This window comes from Solea solea, chromosome 2 (assembly GCF_958295425.1).
Source record: "Solea solea chromosome 2, fSolSol10.1, whole genome shotgun sequence".
Classification (NCBI taxonomy): Eukaryota; Metazoa; Chordata; class Actinopteri; order Pleuronectiformes; family Soleidae; genus Solea; species Solea solea.
Genome location: NC_081135.1, coordinates 10408988 through 10427182, shown reverse-complemented (window position 1 = coordinate 10427182; position 18195 = coordinate 10408988). Strand labels below are relative to the sequence as shown.

The 18195-nt window shown below is 42.8% G+C and overlaps 1 protein-coding gene across 3 annotated transcripts in view; it reads right to left on the bottom strand.

The window, feature by feature from the left end:
* Positions 1-9487: 9487 nt before the first annotated feature.
* LOC131450102 (receptor tyrosine-protein kinase erbB-4-like) overlaps positions 9488-18195 on the bottom strand; it is a 253626-nt gene continuing 244918 nt past the window's right edge. For all 3 annotated transcript variants that reach the window (XM_058622190.1, XM_058622192.1, XM_058622191.1), the window contains exons 24-27: positions 16620-16717; positions 16371-16541; positions 13471-13756; positions 9488-12430 (exon numbers count right to left, since the gene is read on the bottom strand). In XM_058622190.1, the coding sequence (XP_058478173.1) occupies positions 11598-12430; positions 13471-13756; positions 16371-16541; positions 16620-16717 (1388 nt within the window). In that variant the 3' untranslated portion in view covers positions 9488-11597. The remainder of the gene's footprint in view (positions 12431-13470; positions 13757-16370; positions 16542-16619; positions 16718-18195) is intronic.

The following is an 18195-nucleotide window of genomic DNA, read 5'->3' as shown; positions in this document are numbered from 1 at the left end:
TGTATGACAAAACGAAGAAGTGTGTGTGAACAAGGTCAAATAAGCTACTGCCCACGAGACACTCATTAAAAAGCTTATGAATCGCAAGTGGAGGCCAACATGCCTGTTATTGCATGTCGTGTGCATGCATGTGTGTGTGTGTGTGTGTGTGTGGTGTACATGTTTTAATTTGTGCATGCTTTTGTGTGCCAGCGCTTTGATGGCTTACAGTTGTGTATTCAAAATAGGATTAGAGGGTGCACCGTCCAAGAATTAGTGTCATCTTGTCATCTAACTGCGTTGGTCTTTGCAAACCACAAAAGGACTCTTTTTCATTTGTCCTTCCAAGCGCATAAGACGTGGGCCGTGTCTCATTCCAGGGTCTGGATCCTGTGAAGTGTGGATTTGTCGTTCCGGATGTTGTCAAAATCGACGATTCAAATTTTCACATGAATCGTCTACTGTCTACCATGCGGTTAGGAAGAAGAAGGGGAACACGTGAGTTGTGAGTCAGTACTGTATTAAGCCCCGCTCAACAAGCAGAAACAACATTTCAACAACACGAGAAGGAGTCGCCAAAGATAGTCATCCGAGCCTCGACCTGGCAACCCCCCGCCCAATAATGGACCCTTTCAGCTAATGAGCCGCTCGAATCAGACGGGACCAAGGGAAATGTAGCATTGTTCTCTTCTTCTTTGGTAGGAATGCATCTGATTCCCTCAGTCCAGACCACCCGCTGGTGAAGTCAGAAAACTACAGGACCGTGAGGGTCCGAGATCTGCAGTGCGCGGGCCTTGAGTAGTAGGGGTAAAATAATAAAATAAAATAAAATAAAATAAAATAAAATAAAATAAAATAAAATAAAATAAAATAAAATAAAATAAAATAAAATAAAATAAAATAAAATAAAATAAAATAAAATAAAATAAAATAAAAATAAAATAAAAAAATGAATACATAAATAAATAAATAAATAAATAAATAAATAAATAAATAAATAAATAAATAAAATAAAATAAAATAAAATAAAATAAAATAAAAGGCCTTGCTGTCATATTGCTTGTGAGTGATAAAGACCTATCATTTCTGCTAATTTTTATAGAGCTTATCACCTATAACCTCTTAGTACTTACTCCTATTCTATCCTGTTTAGGTTCTACCTTGATATCAATTCTGGTGGCACAAGTCAAGGGTCATTAGGATCTCTTGTGGATCAATATTTCCGGACATTTTGGTGCAAGATTTGCTTAATGAATGCAAACTACTTTTCGCAGCAGATAAAAATAAAGGGACTCACCTGATCCTGTGTGTCTGTGGTCGACCAGCTTGTTTTATCACCGTTGCCGGGCAGTCTTGGCTGAGACCAGTGACGGCTGCAGCGCTGCCCACACTGAAGTTTTTACTGAAATGGATGGCGGAGGGTGAGAAAGGCCAGAGATGCTGTTATTGCTCCACAAAAGCCTGTGGACACATAAAAAGTTTATCATGTGGGTGAGCAGAGAGTATGCTTGCTAATATCCTGAGGCTATCACAACACTGTCCAATGAAGTCTGATTGACTCCATACATCAATAGTGTAGCTGGTCTGTGTCTGTGTGTGTGTGTGTGTCTGTGTGTCGCAGGGAGATGGAGAGAGCTTGCTTTCAGGCGACAACGAAATCGCACACACGTGCTAAGCTCACGACTTTGGTACAATTGGGGAAGAGTGGCGAAAGATGCTCGGTTAAGAGCGTTGGGTGAGGCGATGTGGTGACGAGCTGGAGCTCAGTCAGGAGGCAGGAAGACAGCATGGTGTAGGCTGCTGTCTGTCCCCACTAGAGGGAGGTTGAGGACAAAACAGCGGGACGGGAATCTTGATTGGAAGCAAGCGGAACCCGTTTGTTGTTTCAAAAGCCACTTTCACTTCCTCTCTCTCTCTCTCTCTCTCTCCGTTTATGACTCTCTCCTTTGCTCCCTCCATCTCTAGGTAATTAGGGCGCTGGCTGGAAGAATGATCAGCTGTCATCCCCGACGGTGGCCTTCCACTGCCTGAATGTCAACACTGTCTGAGACCTCCTGTCGGAGTGAGCGGCACACTCAATTAGAGACACTCCGTCACGGCAGGAGCTGGTAGGACAAACACGCTGACACATTTACAAAGACACAAACAAACACTCACACACATAATGAGTGAACAGCCTACTGTTGTATCACCACTGCTCCAAAAACCCTGTTTAAATGGCTTTTTGACCAGTAGGGGGTGCGTTTCATCTGCTTTGTGGGAACACAAGATCTGATCGAACGTGCCTCTTTCTTTCTTTGTCTGCTCCATTTTAAGCACTGATAAAACATCCCAGCATCATTTTCCAGCACATTGCTAGGACACAAATTCCTTCTTACAGCTGTTAGCGTAGTCATTTTACAACGTGGTTTAAGAGTCCGTTATACAGGCATTTTCTCAGATTTTAGGGGCATTGAAGTTGTGCAGAATGAATCAGAATGCTGTAAATGTGCAGACCTTGAATTGTTTCTATTTCGTCTTCCATCCGTTTTCGCGGGCGGGGCTGTGACAATCTCAGCTGACATAGGGCGATAGGTGGGTTCACACCCTGGACAGTTCGCCAGTCTGTCACAGGGACACAGATAGAGACAAACAACCATTCATTCTCACAACTACAGTCAATTTAGAGCGTCCAGTTGGCCTAATCCCCATATTGCATATTTTTGGACGGTGGTAAGAAAAGTGAGAACCCGGAGAAAACCCACGCACACACGGGGAGAACATGCAATCTCCATGCAGAAAGGCCCTTGTTCCGAGTGGTTCTTGCAGCAAAGGCAAGAGTGCTAGCCAGTAGACCAACCGTGTGAGCCTTCTATCTCATCTTACTTATATACTTATTTAATACTTCACCGATTTGCATTTAGCTTTATATTACTAGAATAGGGGTAGTATTTTTGAAAAATTGTGCTTCCCAACCTCAGTTTCCGAGCCTTGAAACTGCAATGCTAATTCTGCACTTTTTAGACCCACTTGCAGGGGGACGGGAAATCATTCCCAGAATGTAAACAGTGTCCGCCAGAAGTATTCCTTTAAGTTTATTACATTTTATTAGCACCTTAAAATCACAGCTGAATGATGGATTGGAGTAAAAGAAAAAAAAAAAAAGAGTTCTTTCCAGCGCATTTATCATGTACAGGTGAGGGGTCAAAGGAGTCCAAAACACCCCACAGGGCAGAACACCGGGTAATGTCAGTCATATTAATTAGCTTTTCGGCAGATTCACGCAGATATGTCTACTAATCGTACTCTGAACAGGGTTTTATACTGAAAATGAGGAAAAATACACACTTCACATCCCAGTCACAGCCTCACCACTGGCCTCTGTGGTTGCCTTAGTGAAACCAGCTTTTTCTGTGGCTTTTCTTACATAGGCAGGACTCAGACATCACTCCTGGATGAGAGTGGACGCAGGTAGACCGTGTGTACTCCCCTCTTGAGCGCTGATCGCCTGCATCAAAGTGTTCAGAGTCAAGGGGTGAGACACCAAAGAGGACTTTTACTTTATGCGTCTGTGTCGGGAGCATCTCAGGCAATTTTCCTGCACTTCTTGTTTAATGTTGCAGAAAAAAACCAAACCACACACACTTACAGGCTCCTGCCAGACAAGCGGAGTGAATACTGCATCACAACTCGACCTGATAAAACAGCGATGGGCAGCAGTGGCATTTAAAAGAGATCCCAAATCTCTGCAATACCGTGTAATATCAGTTTGTACTTTTACAGTCAGTACTGCTGCTCTTTCCCCCCCAGGCTGACATCACTAAAGAGGCTAGTTTCTGATGCTTTCACAAGCTTTTGTTGTGTTCTTTGAAATGCACTGCGACACAGAGATTTGTCTTTTTTTCCTTTACGTTAGCTCCTGTGTGTCTGACGTTATAGTTGTAGTATGTGGTCACAATCAAAGTAACCAGCGGAAATATATGCTTTTATATGCAATTTAGGTGAGGGTCTTGCTTTATGGGGGTCATCTGGCTAAATAAATTGAATGAAATGAATTAGCCAGAACGTGCTTTTGTGTTTTGAAGCGGAAGAATTACATTTTTTTTTGTTATTAGTAGTAGTCCCACGACACACTTGGGAAAGGAGGTGGTGACCGGTCTAACTTCATTATTCAAAGAGCAATGTGTTAGAGTAACGATGTCAAATTAGCTCTTACATTACAAAGGGTACAAAGTGCAATAAAGCAGCAGATAAACACAGGTACGGCAATGAAGATAACAGGTGTTGATACTGACTCACTGACAGTGATGCACGCTGAAACTGAGGGAGCTGGACGGAACTCCGCCTTCATTAATTTGATTATTATCACGGTGAGCGGTCAAAGTGGCTCCGAATGAGGTCAAGCAAAACAATCTAAGTGATTTTTTTTTTTTTTAGCCCAAAATAAATAAAGCTTTGAGTAACTATCTGGCTAATGGAACCGAGCAACTGCACCCTAAAGTGCATGTGGTCAGGAAAGGACATACTCGTATCTATCTAATATGGACGACGCACATTACTAAACATGTCCGAGTTAGCCAAAAATTGACATTTGCATTTCATCTGCAGACCGTGCCTGATAAGTTACCACGCTCCTTTTGAAGCTTCTAAATAATGAGCGGAAAGTAAATATATGATTTGTGTTTAGAAACATAAACAACAGTGATAAAAAAAACCTTTGGCAGCCACCAGGGGAAGAAAACAACCCTTTAAGCTTTATTATTCTCCATTCTTTCCTGCCACTGTTTCAATTATTGGCTTCGTTTTTTTACAATCTGGCTTAGATTAATGCCAACTATAAATCCCTGTGAAACTTAAAGGCCTTCTGTTTATGTTGTTGCGTGTGCTTAATTAGTTTAATTATCTTGTCGGACTATTAGGTAGGTTGGTAAATAGGTAAATAGATGTCTCCAAAAATGATCAGGCAATTAAGCAACACACAAATACAAACTAGTATGTACATAGTATGATGCTGTATTTCTTCATTTGTGCTTTTCTCTTTTTTCCAATTGAAGATTTTAACAAAACAGGGTCTAAAACCAATCTCTTTACCCGCATCACACGAAGAAGTCATTTGGCTTCCGAAGCCATAACAAGTACCCCCGACTTGTTTCTCTTTGGTGCAAGGGCTTGTGGGTAAAAAAAACACTCTGTCAAGGTGACATGCTACAATTAAACAGCAGCGGGTCTGTTGGCAGGTGAGCTGTCATCGCGGTGCTATGTCACAGGTGTGCCAGGCAGCTCTAAGTATAATTGCTACAGGCTTACGGGATGTTGCTGAGCCCCCGTCTCCTGGTGGCATTAGAAAGCTTGGCTGGAAAGATCTGCTCGAAAGGACACTTGTAACACACTGACAAATGGTTCTACAGCTGCTGCCAAATTAACAGTGACCTAGCTCCTTTGCTGTCTGCTGTGGGAGATAATGTGCAAAGTCCTGTCAGGAGGTGAGCTTAATGTTCGAGATAATCTGTCTATTATATGAGTTTAACATTAGCGGGAGAGTGAATGAGTATCAATTAAACTTTTTTTTTTTTCCTCCCCCTTGTCGCAAATGGGAGGCATAATTCTCGTGACAGTGATTTAAGCGGACGGACCTAATATAGATTTTTAAATAAGTCGCAACATAGGGAAATAAGCGGTAATGGAGCAAATGCGGTTACACTGCAGCTCTTGGAGTTACTGTGCTGGAACTGCATGCGCGTGCTAATTGAGTCTCAGAGCTCTGAGGAAACTAATGGAGAGAGGGGGGAAAACGAGAGAAAAGGAAAAGCGGGAGAGTTCCATACATAAACAGTGTTTACTTAAAGCACTTCATCGCCTTATTAGTATTAATAGCAGGGACTTCAGAAAGCTCGTATTCTGCCATTGGACAGTTTTATATTATTTATGATTGAAATGAAAGCCTGGGAGTGCTGCAGCAGCAGCAGCAGCAGCAGCAGCAGCAGCAGCGGAGGAGCGCTGCATAGCAAACGATGTAACCAGTGCCAGTTTACATAACCAATACTTGGGTAAACAGTGGATTAGAGGAAAAACAAGAGTAAAAAAATGCTATATCCACACATTAGCTCATTTTGAGGCGAGGTTTAAGCGGAGGCCATAAAGGAGAACACTGCGCTGACCTTTTTGATGCTGCTGGTCTTTATCTGCAAGTCCTTTTGAGCATGAAAGTGTGGTGCGGTGCACATTCTCGCCTCCAGCGCATCCCTCTGTAACCTCAGGAAGTCGGGGTCAAAATCAGCACGCCGTGACTTGAGCTTCCTCGTCTTAATTAAAGGCACCATCTGTTAAATTTTATGACTGAAGCCGTAAGCTGTTGGAGCAATAGAGCAAATAAACGCGGGGCTTTCATTTTCTGCTCGATATATATACGCGGGCAGCAGGGTGGAGTGTTGACCAAGCAGACGTTAGATCTGGGTCCAGCACTCGCTGAGGTGCAAGACACAAAGTTCTGGGTCTTCTATGAGAGGCTGGATTTCTGGGTGCACAAATAAAATGTCACTTTGAACCCATTCAGACCTGGATCGAGTCCAAATGTTCACACCTGACGTTAAGAATAGACTCCACCAGTGGCGGCCTGTCCGTAGAGGGCGCTACGGCACCGCCCCACCAGTCTCACATGGAGAGGAAGAAGAAAGGAATTGTCTAAAATAATTCATATAAAGAAGGACAATTTCAATAAATGAGCTACACATTATACAGTCCAGACTGGCATGCGATGAACACGTCGCGAGTTTGTACACGCACTGCAAACACTCACAACAGATGAACCAACGACTGCAATATACCGAATCAATCTTTATTTATATTAAATTAAAAATATACCTTTGACAGATTCATGTAACAAACATGAGGAACGGCATTTCTATGATATAAAGCTTTGGGTATGGTTTTGAAAAACTCAAGAGATAGATAAGGGGCGGACGTGTGGAAGGCTAGGGTTGGAGATGAGGAGTTAGCGGTGGCACCTTCTCTCTAGTATGTCTCCTTAAACAGCATGCAGACCAGGAATTAAGTGGAAACTAAAAGGTTGTAGTGTGACAGCTGTGCTCTGCCTCTCAGGGAAGAGGCAGAGGAGGTAAGACTTGGCTCAGTAATACTTTCAGTATAAAGAAGGAGAGAAGGTAACACTAACTCCCACACAGTTTATCTGGGTTAGTTGGCAGCACTGGTTTCAGTTCGACGGGGATTAGAAAGCAGAACAAAGACGTTACTCAGGGGACAAAATGGCATGTGGCAGGTATGGGGAGGCAAAAACAGGGACAAAAGGTGAACTCAACACGCCCCCCTCCCCACATCACCCCCTCCCCACCACCCACCACCCCTTTCCCTTCTACCGCCCCTGCCCCAGCATCACCCCGACACTGTTAAGGTTTCCACCGAGTTTGAAACGCTACAGCCACGACGCCACCAAAACAGAGATTCACATGAGTATGGGTCGACGATTGAGCATTTCAAATCAAAATCCAACCATTAGTCGAAAAAAAAAAAAAGTACACTTACATAAACATAATGTATGTACTGCTCTTCTTTTGTACAAGTGGTTATAAGCGGGAGAGAACAGCAGTTCCAGGGAGGACCGTGTGAAGTCAAAGCATTAGCGTCCTTATTTACAAATTCACCACATCGGCCATTTTCAGTGCTTTATAAAAATACTATTCACATTTGTTGTTGTTGTTGTCGTTGAAGTGTGTGTTAGATAAATTCTGGAGCAAACCCCCGCCCCTCCCCCCCATTCCCCAAAAGGATTCTGTACATTTATACTGATCTGAACACAGATAAATGCATGGCAGCCACTCACGGGCAATGATTTGTGCAATTACAATGCAACTAGGGCGAAGGATAATGTACAGTAACCGACACATTAGTGAGGAAATACATCATTGATTATATGGAAAAGAAAATATCAAAAAGACTTTAAATAGGGTTACTATACACAAAAAAAACCCATGAAGTAAGTTTGTGCTACTGAATTCAGTAAAAATATCAGGTTATTTCCTTCAACACTGTCCGTTCTCCTTGGACACAAATTTAAATATATCTGCAATGAGGAGATATAAAGGTGGAGGGCAGTAAAACACTTCGGGTACCATGCAAGGTGATGTTGTACTATACAGTAGTATGTCTGTCGCAGCCTATATGGTAGCTGAGGATGAAACATTGAAGGATTCACTTCAGTACAACAAAGGATACATGACTCTGCATCTCTGTAGGAACACAATAAAAAAACAAAAGGGTGATAATTGGTCTTAAACACCAGGGACAAGTATAGCTAACATGGCCCACATCCAAGGCAAAATATGTTTGAAACAAGAAATAAATTCTTGGATGTGAGGGCAGAATGGTTGCTTCTACGGCAGGGTATCATCTTCACAATACTTGACAAACGTTATACTACAAGTGTGTTGTTTTTCAATCAATAAACTCTTGATGAGACACGATTAAAAGATTGTAAAGTGACTCGGACAACCTGAAGACCTCAGCGCGCGAGGTCACGACAGCCGACGAGCACAGGTTATGCGTCAGAGCAACAGGCTAGCTAGCAGAAAAGAGCTAATGCCGCTAAAGTGACGGTGTCCGCCACTTTGTCAGAAGTGTTTGAGCTAAAACATGAATATAATTTCATTCGCTGACACTGACATTGACACTCTGCCACGTGAATGAAAAACACTCGGTGCTGGAGGGAGCAAGAGTTGTAAATGTCGCATTAGCGATGCGACGTCGACGCTGTCTGCCATTGTTGGGTTGCACTTTTCTGGAAAAAAAACAAAACCATCTACAACCGGGAGAAAGACCTTGTCCAAGAGCTCCGTTTGAGCCGTAAATGTAAAATTTGATTTGGCCGACACTTGCCCTGCCAAACATGCAATGCGAGCAATAAAGCGACGGATCCATAAGTCAGTTTGGCAACGTATGTGCGAGTTGGCCGCTACTGTTTCAATACTGTTTTGATTGTAAAATATTTCATACCATATAATTCAAGGCTAACAAGAGAGAAGTGTTTATCTTTTTTTTTACCACCCTACTTTTTCCATTCTCGAAACCCAGATTTCGCACTCGCCTTCATAGCTCGGTATAAACAAGCTCAAACACGCTATAAATATTTGAAACTATATTAAACGCTGTCTCTTTTTCAGGGAATCAGAGCTGAAAAAGTGACTACAAAATATTCCTTCATCAAATAATCATGATATCATCAAAGCAGCATCAAAAATATTGTTTGAAGCTAATACACAGAAAAATCTAAACGAGGGGAAACAAGGTCATTCTTAGAAACTGGTCAGTGCCACCTAAAAATGGATTCAGTCTTCAGCTGCAGCACCTTCCTTTGACTTTTTTTTTTGCAGAGGCTTTAGCTTTCTGAAGTGGTAAACCGCCATATAAACAAGTTGAATATTTCAGTAACGAAGGGTGGGAACCCTTGCTTTGGATCAAAGTGCTCAACGGGGAGGACAAGCAGATACGGCGCCCTTCTTTTTTTTTTTTTCCCGCATACTCAGACGAAAACACTTTGCCACACATAAATACACAAAAATAAATAACCCTACACAAGAAGAACAGCTTGTACAGAGCTGTGCCACGGCAGAATGATCAAACGCTCTCAAAGCAGAGACAGAAGAAATGTTTTGTAGTTTTGTAGATAATGGTTGTAAAATGTATATCTAGTTGTTGTTGGGTTTTTTCCACCACCACCACTACATTCACTGGAGTATCACATAATTCCAGGGAGATACTGCAACGGGGACAAAATGCTCATCTTGACTTTTTGTGTTTGGCAAGCACTGTGGTGGTTCCTTCACCCACAGGTGTTCTGTATGGCTTGGCAGGAGAAAGAATGGCTGTAACAGCAGTACTTTTAGCAGCAGTGACTGGCAGTTTGCCTGTAGAGGCATCACAAGTGAGGTTTTATGAAATTCCTCTAGGCTAAAAGAAAAGGAAATGATCGAACACCGACTACATACTAGTGTGTCGTCATGAACGAAAACCCAGTGCAAATTAACAAATCACAGCTAGACTTTATTCCGTGTGGTAAATTGGCACATTACTACAATAGTAGTAAATAAATTAGGATCAATGAAGAAATGGTTTTAGTCAAAAGGGATTAAAGTAGACCTGTCATGTGTTGAACCACCATTATTTTCTAACTGTGACCTGCTTGAAATACACCGGAAAGAAATCCAATGCTCACTTGCAGCATTTTGCAACTATTAGTTTACAGTGTATACATGAGTCATTTAGAAGAAGAATTTCTGACTTCTGGACCATAAACAGTCTTAAATTAAAACAAAAAACAAAAGTTGTCATGAACAATCTGAGCAAACAAACTGCAAAGTGTTGTAGCACAAAAGCAGCCTTTACCTGGGGTGGTAATTGTCAGCTTTCATAATTATTAAATTGTGCCATGTGAGACCAAACCAAAGTGACTTGCCAGTATGTAAACACACAAACACAGAGAGAGGGATAAGTTTTTTTCTGTGCTCTGCTGGTGCTGTCTTGATCATTCCTTAAGGTCTTCGCCCTCAATCTATGATCGCCATTTTATTCCATTCACTCAGCTGCTTGTCTTATGATACTATTACGCAATTCCCCCGACTACCCTTCCAATCAAAGGGCGAACCACGCTTTACTCGTTAAACCTAATTAACAACTTGCTTGATGATGATCTGAATGGGAAAACCAGTGTATAAAAATCCATATTTTCGCCTCTGCAACCAGTGTATAGAAATAGGTTTACAGTGTATTTAGTTTGGAAAAAAAGCTGTTTTTCAAGCAGTTTTTCCAAATATAACGCAGTGTTTTTGTGGATGTGTCGAAAAGTCCAAACAGGAAAGCAGAAATCACTGTAGTTTTGGCCATCACAGTTTCACAGTTACAGTATAAAGACGAGATGAGTTTAGTGAATTTGATATTTAAAAAAAAAATGCAGGAACGTAGAGTATAATCCTACTGGCAACAAATAAAAAGACTGATCAGCTTTCACTGCTCCCTGTTTTCAAGTTTGTGGAATTCCTTTTGCAGCCTTTGTTCCTCCGTTGAAGTTCCGTTTCTCCTTGCTTCCATATCCACGTTCAGAAATCCACACATCTGGACTGCTCACAGATCATATTTGCTGTTCAGGCCGTCTTAGACCATCATTAACAAAAACATTGTTAAAATAAAACCTTTTGTTCCTCCAAAAGAATGTGACACCACAGTGGCTGGCAGTGAGTTCTGGTCTGTGTTTGAATTCATTTCATTTGACGCCGATGGATGGAACAAAACAACACGATGTATCTGCTGCTCGTTGACGGTCAAGTGTCCTTTATTTGCTGGAAACTAACATAACCTTGACGTTCTCTGTGATCTGGAGCGCCGTCTCTATGTAAAGAACAGAAATGGACTGGAGTGGAGTGGATATAGTAGAGGAGCATGAGTCTGAGTTGGGTCTCGTTGGTTGGACAGTTCGGTCCACCCTTGTGTTCTGATGTTGCTACAGTCTACAGCACATGGTGCATGATTTCAAGAGTCTGGTGGCGTGTCATCTCTTCTGCGTAGGACCCAAAGAGCACGTTAGGGTTGTCGGAGGCTAGACGTATTGAGGAAAGTTTGTCAAGTGGTAAGATCTAGACCACAGTGTTCCGCTGTCGGTAAGGCGGAGGCGGCAAGACGGTGCCAGGTTTTAGGGAGAACTCTGACATGTATTCAGGGTTCTCAGCTACCACCGGCCGTATGTGTCCGTTCTGTTTGTAGAACAGTTTGGCATTCGTGGAACCACCCTGGGCTCCATCGGGCGCCGTCTGGTTAGATGATTTGGGAGGCAAGCTGTGCTGCCAGTATTCTGGATTGTCGAAGGTTACCTTGAGCTTCTTCCCACTGGTTTTACTTGACAGCTGTCCTCCATGCTTCAGCATGCTGCCAGGGTGCATTGCTCCAAGGCTCTGGTAGGCTGGCAGGCTGCTGTGTCCTATGGTGGCCGGAGTAGACAGGGTGCCGGACTGGAACACCTGGGTTTGGGCATTTGCTCCCGTTTGGCTCTGAGCGGCGGAGCCACCACCTGGATTGCCAGGTTGTCCGGTTGGTTTGATGGTGTGGTGAGGATGAAGGATGTGGGTCGGTGGGCCGTGGTGGCAGGGTAGAGCAGATGGAGAGGGCTGGGCTGTGGGGAGAGGGTAGTGTGGCAGACTTGTCTGGATGGTGAGCGGAAGGTGGGAGCCTGAGGTTGTGGCTGAGATAGAAGATGGGGCGGGAAGGGGCAGTCCATTTCTTCTCAGAGCTTCCAGGCCGAGCTCAGCAGGGGTATGGAAGGTGTTGAGGTAAAGAGGCTCATTGATGTACTCATCCTCTCCTTTGGGCTGACTGTTCGGTGTGCTGTGGTAGCCGGGGTTATCCAAGGCGTGGATCTCACCATTTTTACGTCGCGTGACAAACGGATTCTCCTCAATTGGATTCAGGTATTCTGTAGCACGGATCAGAGAGGGGAAGGGCAGGAAAGGGGAAGGGTAGGGAAAGTGGAGAATAAGAAAAAAAAAGAAGTTTGTGAGAAAGACAGGCCAATAAACAAGATCAACAGAAAACAAATAAATAAATAAATAGGATAGCATAGGAAACAATAAAAGTAAAGAAATGGAAATGAAAGAAGAAGAGATGACTCTCTAATGAGGAGGAAAAATGGAGCTGGAGATGATTATGGTGATAATCGCAGCCACTCAGGACCAGACAGGCAACTTGCCAGCAATTCTTTGGCACTGGAAACTCCATCTGCCGGAGGTGAAAATGCCAGCAAATGACCCCTCTTCACTGCTTCCAAGCGCAGTAATAGTGGGGTGCAAAGCCTATTGATTGTGCCCACTCTTCCTGCTCCTTGACATTGCATCAGATGCATTTTGCTGCAGGCTTTGTTATATTTGGCGCCGCTCGCAAATCAAAGACGAAGAAGCAAGAGAGGAGCCGATGGACGAAATATGATAAAAGGCAAAACGTGACTTCACAGAGGCGGCGGGTGCCGTCGATGCAAAACTGTAGGAATGTTGATTCATGGAATGAAATGAGTCGAAAATGGTAAAATGGCAGGAAGACTGTGCTGCAAATGATCGTACAGTATTTACTCTATGAATGAGGGAAAAAAAAGGCAGATAATATAACAATTAATTAGGCGAGACTGCTGCAAATACTGGATGCACTTGTTTTACATTTAAACCAGGTTTCTCTCAGCGGAACTGGCTGGTAGATTGTGGTGTCGTGTGCTCCTTATATTTGTGAGGAATTAATAGAATTAAGGTGAGGTTGTCGAATATTTTCTACACGGTGCTACAAATTAAATCCAACTGCAAATGCATCTTCATGGCAAAAAAATACCTGAAGATATTTTAGCTTCTGTAAAGCTCATTTCAACAATTCCGCTTGTCATATTTACCTTGACTATCAGGGCCACTAAGTGGCTCCAGCAGCACCAATATTTATTCTTCAGAGTGTGATTGTGTGTCACTTGAAGCTGACCTGAGGAGTTCTTGTCCTTCATGGGGGTCATGTATCCGTCCTCATCAGTGTCGCCTCTGGACGCTCTCTCCCCGAGGAAGATTGTGGGGTCAGCGCTGTACCTCTGGCCCCCACTGTCCTCTCCTCCGGTCATGCTTAGGCTCTTTTTATGCAGGCTGCCGTTACACCGCTGGTCCTCCAAGGCCGGACCGGACCCCGTCGCTGCTTCCTGGCCAACACTGGCCTGAGCGCCAACCAAAGAGCCCTCTGCAGGGTTTGGACCACCGTCTCGATAACCAAATTGGTTCTGAGGTAAAGAGTGGGAAGGAAAATGTAAGTACTGATATGGTCATATTTATATTTATCCTGCTGTATGGAATTATGGGGATCAACATTTAAAACAAAGCTAAACAATAGTTTAGTAGGAGTGGTTATTATGTCAATACAAACCCCTTGTTTTATGGTCCCCATTTTTTGAAATGTGATAATTTGATTTGACGCAAATAATGTTTGAAGCTAATAATAAAGTAATTTTAAGACAATTTACAATTAAATTTACAATTTAGTTTTTTTTCTCAATACAGGACAGCAAATACTGGTCCAGAAATCAAAAACTACTGTACATTTACATTACTGTACAATCCAATTACACCCACACCCGTGTGTGTGGGCAGTTTCCTCCCACAGTCCAAAAACAGCTTTGGGGGGTTCACTCATTCACTCACTCATCTTCTGCCGCTTTATCCTCCACATTATCCATCACAGGGCCACATAGAGACAAACAACCATTCACTCACACACTCACACCTACGGTCAATTTAGAGGGTCCAATTTGCCTAATCTGCATGTTTTTGAACTGTGGGAGGGAACCCGGACAAAACCGGATGAGGTAAATTGGACACTCTAAATTGACCATAGGTGTGAGTGTTGGCCCTGTGATGGACTGGTGAACTGTCCAGGGTGTACGCCGTCTTTCGCCCGATGTTAGCAGGGATTGGCACCAGCACCCCTTTCAACCCTCATGTGGAGGATAAAGTGGTAGAAGATGAATGAATGAATGAATGAATGAAATCTTAATCCATTTTGCCTTGCCAGCCTTATAAACAAGTTCTAGTAGCTAGTTTTACTACTAGTAAAACCTAAATAAGATGACATATATATATATAAGATGTTTCTGAGCATTAATAATAAAGTTGTACAGTTTATGACCAGAGTTTATGAATATTATTTGATGACGATGGCTTAATAGCAGCAGTAGTGTGTAAAATTAAGAATGCTCCAAATATTTAAAAAATGCTTTACTCTAAAGAGGTAGCACTGTCCTATTTAATACTTTATTAAGCATTTACTAATTGTGACCAATATTTTCTAGTATTATGATTACTACTCATTTAAAGCAGTCTGGAAACTGTGAAGCATGTTTTTAAAATGTACAAACAAACCAAACTAAACATGTCTATGATTCAGTTCAACCATAGCAAACACATTTTGTGAATGCCTGTTACAAAAGAATAAGTTTGAGGTACTTTATGCCAGCAGTGGGCCACCTGCAGCAAAGGAAGTGAGACTTAAAACCACTGCAGCTGCCTGTGAAAGGTAAAAACTCGGAGAAAAAGTTCTGCTGGTGTAGTCGTCAGCCTTCAGGGAGTGTGAGGGGCAGCCAGGCGAGGCTACGACTCAAAAACCTGAATCTCAGAAAAAGAACAAAAAAAAAAAAAGAACCCACAAGAAAATACAAAACATGACATGTGAAGCAAAGGGCTTTTCTTGTGGTGCTGTCTTTGCTTGCCGTGGGCTATTTAACTCAGGCCTACTCCTCTGTACTCTGTGCTGATTCCTAACACTACAGCAGCAATTACAGGAAGCGGAGCAACAAACCATAGGAAAAAAAAATAAAAAATAGGAATGTCCCGGGGTCATATCTGTCCGCCTACTCCCACTGTCTTCTCTCCATTACAAACAGCTTCAAACTGTTCCTCCCTTCTTCAAAGCTGGTCATTATCCACTTCTTTTTTCAGTTTTAGCATCAGCCCGGATTAGATAATCGTCTGTATCTGACTGTGTCTGCGGTGGTGCAACCTGAATAACTAACTTTCCAGCCAGTTGAGGGATTTGAATTAATTTTCTTCCTGGCCCGGGCATGGAGGAGAGTTTGACAGTGTAATCAAAGGAAGTTCAATTTGTGACCTTGAGAACGGGTGAGCCCCGGGTGGATTAGCGTGTGTCAAGAAACACAGAGCTGAAGGCAAATGGGTGAGCCGTGTGGGTGAAGGTGCAAAAACCGTAGAGCCGCGCGCGGGGAGGGGAGGGGCAGTGGCACGTGGTGCATGCGGCAGAGCAAACAGTCAAACCCGGCAGTCGTTGTCTATTAGTAGACAGCTCCAGCATTTTAAGAGAGTGTCTGGTTATTTGCTTATGGTGCTGTGAGTAATGAAACCCGGGGTCTGGGGAGCGAGTGCATAAATAGTCCAGATTTAAGCCACGCACACTGGGAGGGAGATGATGGAGGTGGGCCATTAGCAGAGGGAAGTCATCAGTGTATTGGAAGTTCTTAACCACCTTGAGCATGTGCAGAGGACGGAGAGTCAGTGTGAGCGAACAATAGAGTGTAAATATGGAAGCTATGATGGGGTTTATATCAAAATGTCGTACGATAATTGAAGTTTTATTAAAATTGTATGGATCTTCACACGTTTTTCCTCCCTTTTATTAGGCACACCTGTTTATCCCATCAGCCAATCACATGGCAGCATCTCAGCATAGAGATGTGGCGTTTTAAATCTGTGACTTTGAAAGTGGTATTTTTCATTGGCGAGCTGGTGTGATTATTTCAGAAACTGTTGATCTACTGGGATTTTCATGTACGAGCATCTGTAGGGTTTACATGAAATGGTATGTATGTTCCTACACTGTATCCTTACTCTGTTGGAGTCAACTCGAGGTCTGGCGGTATGTGACTGAGGAGCCATGTTGTAACCCCGAGGCACCAGATACTCGTCGGCGTCCATCAGGTCATCAAGGTCCTCCTCGTCCAGGAGGCTCTGAAAGAACTTGCTGTCGTTGGGGCTGGGGAGCTTCATGCGGTCGTCTCCCTGGGTAGAGCACAAGTGACATCATTAGTGTGACGACATACAGAATGTTGAACAGATCGTCTGCAGAAGTGAACTCACCTGGATGACCAGGTATCGCTGAGGGTCGCGGGCCATTCTGCAGAACTCTGCAGCAAGCTCCTTGAACTTAGGTCTGCTGTCTGCGTCAATCATCCAGCCTGAGGAAGAGAGAGTGAAGAAGACAAAACAAAAAGGTTGGAAAGATGAAGAGATGAATGCATCTATAAAGGTTGGAGAAAAGAGTAATATTTATGTAAAGTTGTGTGCGCCTCCACAGTTAGTAGTAGTTTCCAAAAAGGACTATGCATGACCTGCTAATATCCCATTAATGGAAATACATTCATTCCCTTTCTACCACATATCCTTTTAGAGGGGATGCGGGGGAACATGGAGCCAAACCCACCTGAGGTTTCCAGTCCACCACAGGGTCAACACAACCATTCACAATGACGATCGATTCAGAGCCTCCAGTTAACCTAATCTCCAATCTGTATGTCTTTGGGAAAAAAAACTGTGGGAGGAAGATGAATACTGAAAGAAAACCCACGCAGGATCGGTCAGACCCATATTCCTCTCCCTGTTTCCGAGGTGGCTGGAAAATACAGTAAACCCATGTACATACAGTAATTCTTGCTCCATTAGCCGTAGTATAAGCCTTTTATATGAACTTGCTGAGGCGTCCATCTTGCACCACCACATTTGTACAGCAGCCCAAACCCAGCCAGAATATGTGTTTCCTGTTTTGAAGAAGAAGCTTGCTGTATGACAACCTTTCTGGTGTGTGAAGGCCAGTATAGTTCCCCCAAACAGAGGTAATTAGTAATTATTAGTAACATGCATGATTTTCTTCCTCCTAGGTTTTGATGGAAGTGGCAATGTCTAAATGGCCATTTTGAATCAATAACTGACCTGTTGACTATTTCTGGTGTCACATTGATGCTGATGTGTTTCTAAAATGAATCGTATGTGAAAACAGTAACATATGAAAATATCAATCAGGAACACGCGAGAGCCTTTGAGCGATTTGCTGCCTGCTCAGTTAAAGGAATCATTTTGACCTCAGCATTTATAATAATCTTGTCAAAACATATTTCATAGAATTTATTTTCCTTCTCCTGGGGGAGTGAAAAAAAAAATCAGTCTGCATTGTTATTATGCTAAATGGCTGCAGGGCAGTGGTGGATTGTTTCTGTGCTGTCAAAAAACATTGGAAATAATTTTTCATTTGGGGGATAAAAGAAAAAACAATTAGATATGATGACATTTTGATAAAATCAACCTTTTTGTCATGGGAATATGTTTTGATCTCAAGTTCCAAGTTGGATCATATCATTCTTTTGAGGCACATATGGCACTTTAAGTACTCTGCTGCTGTTCTCGTACAGAATTAATCACAGTGAGGACAAATTTAGATTCACAGAGTCACACACAGCCAATAATAAGAGGCAGGTGCAATAATTGTGCAATAAAAAAGGGGGACAAAGTAATTTAAGTTAAAATAGCCAGTGGGGAGAAGTTTATGTGGAGAAGTTTTAAAGGGATACTTCAGTTTTTTCAAGTATGGTTGTATACGAGGTGACTGACACATTATCAACACTAACATTGTGCGCCACAGTTTCCATGAACCAGTCTGGAA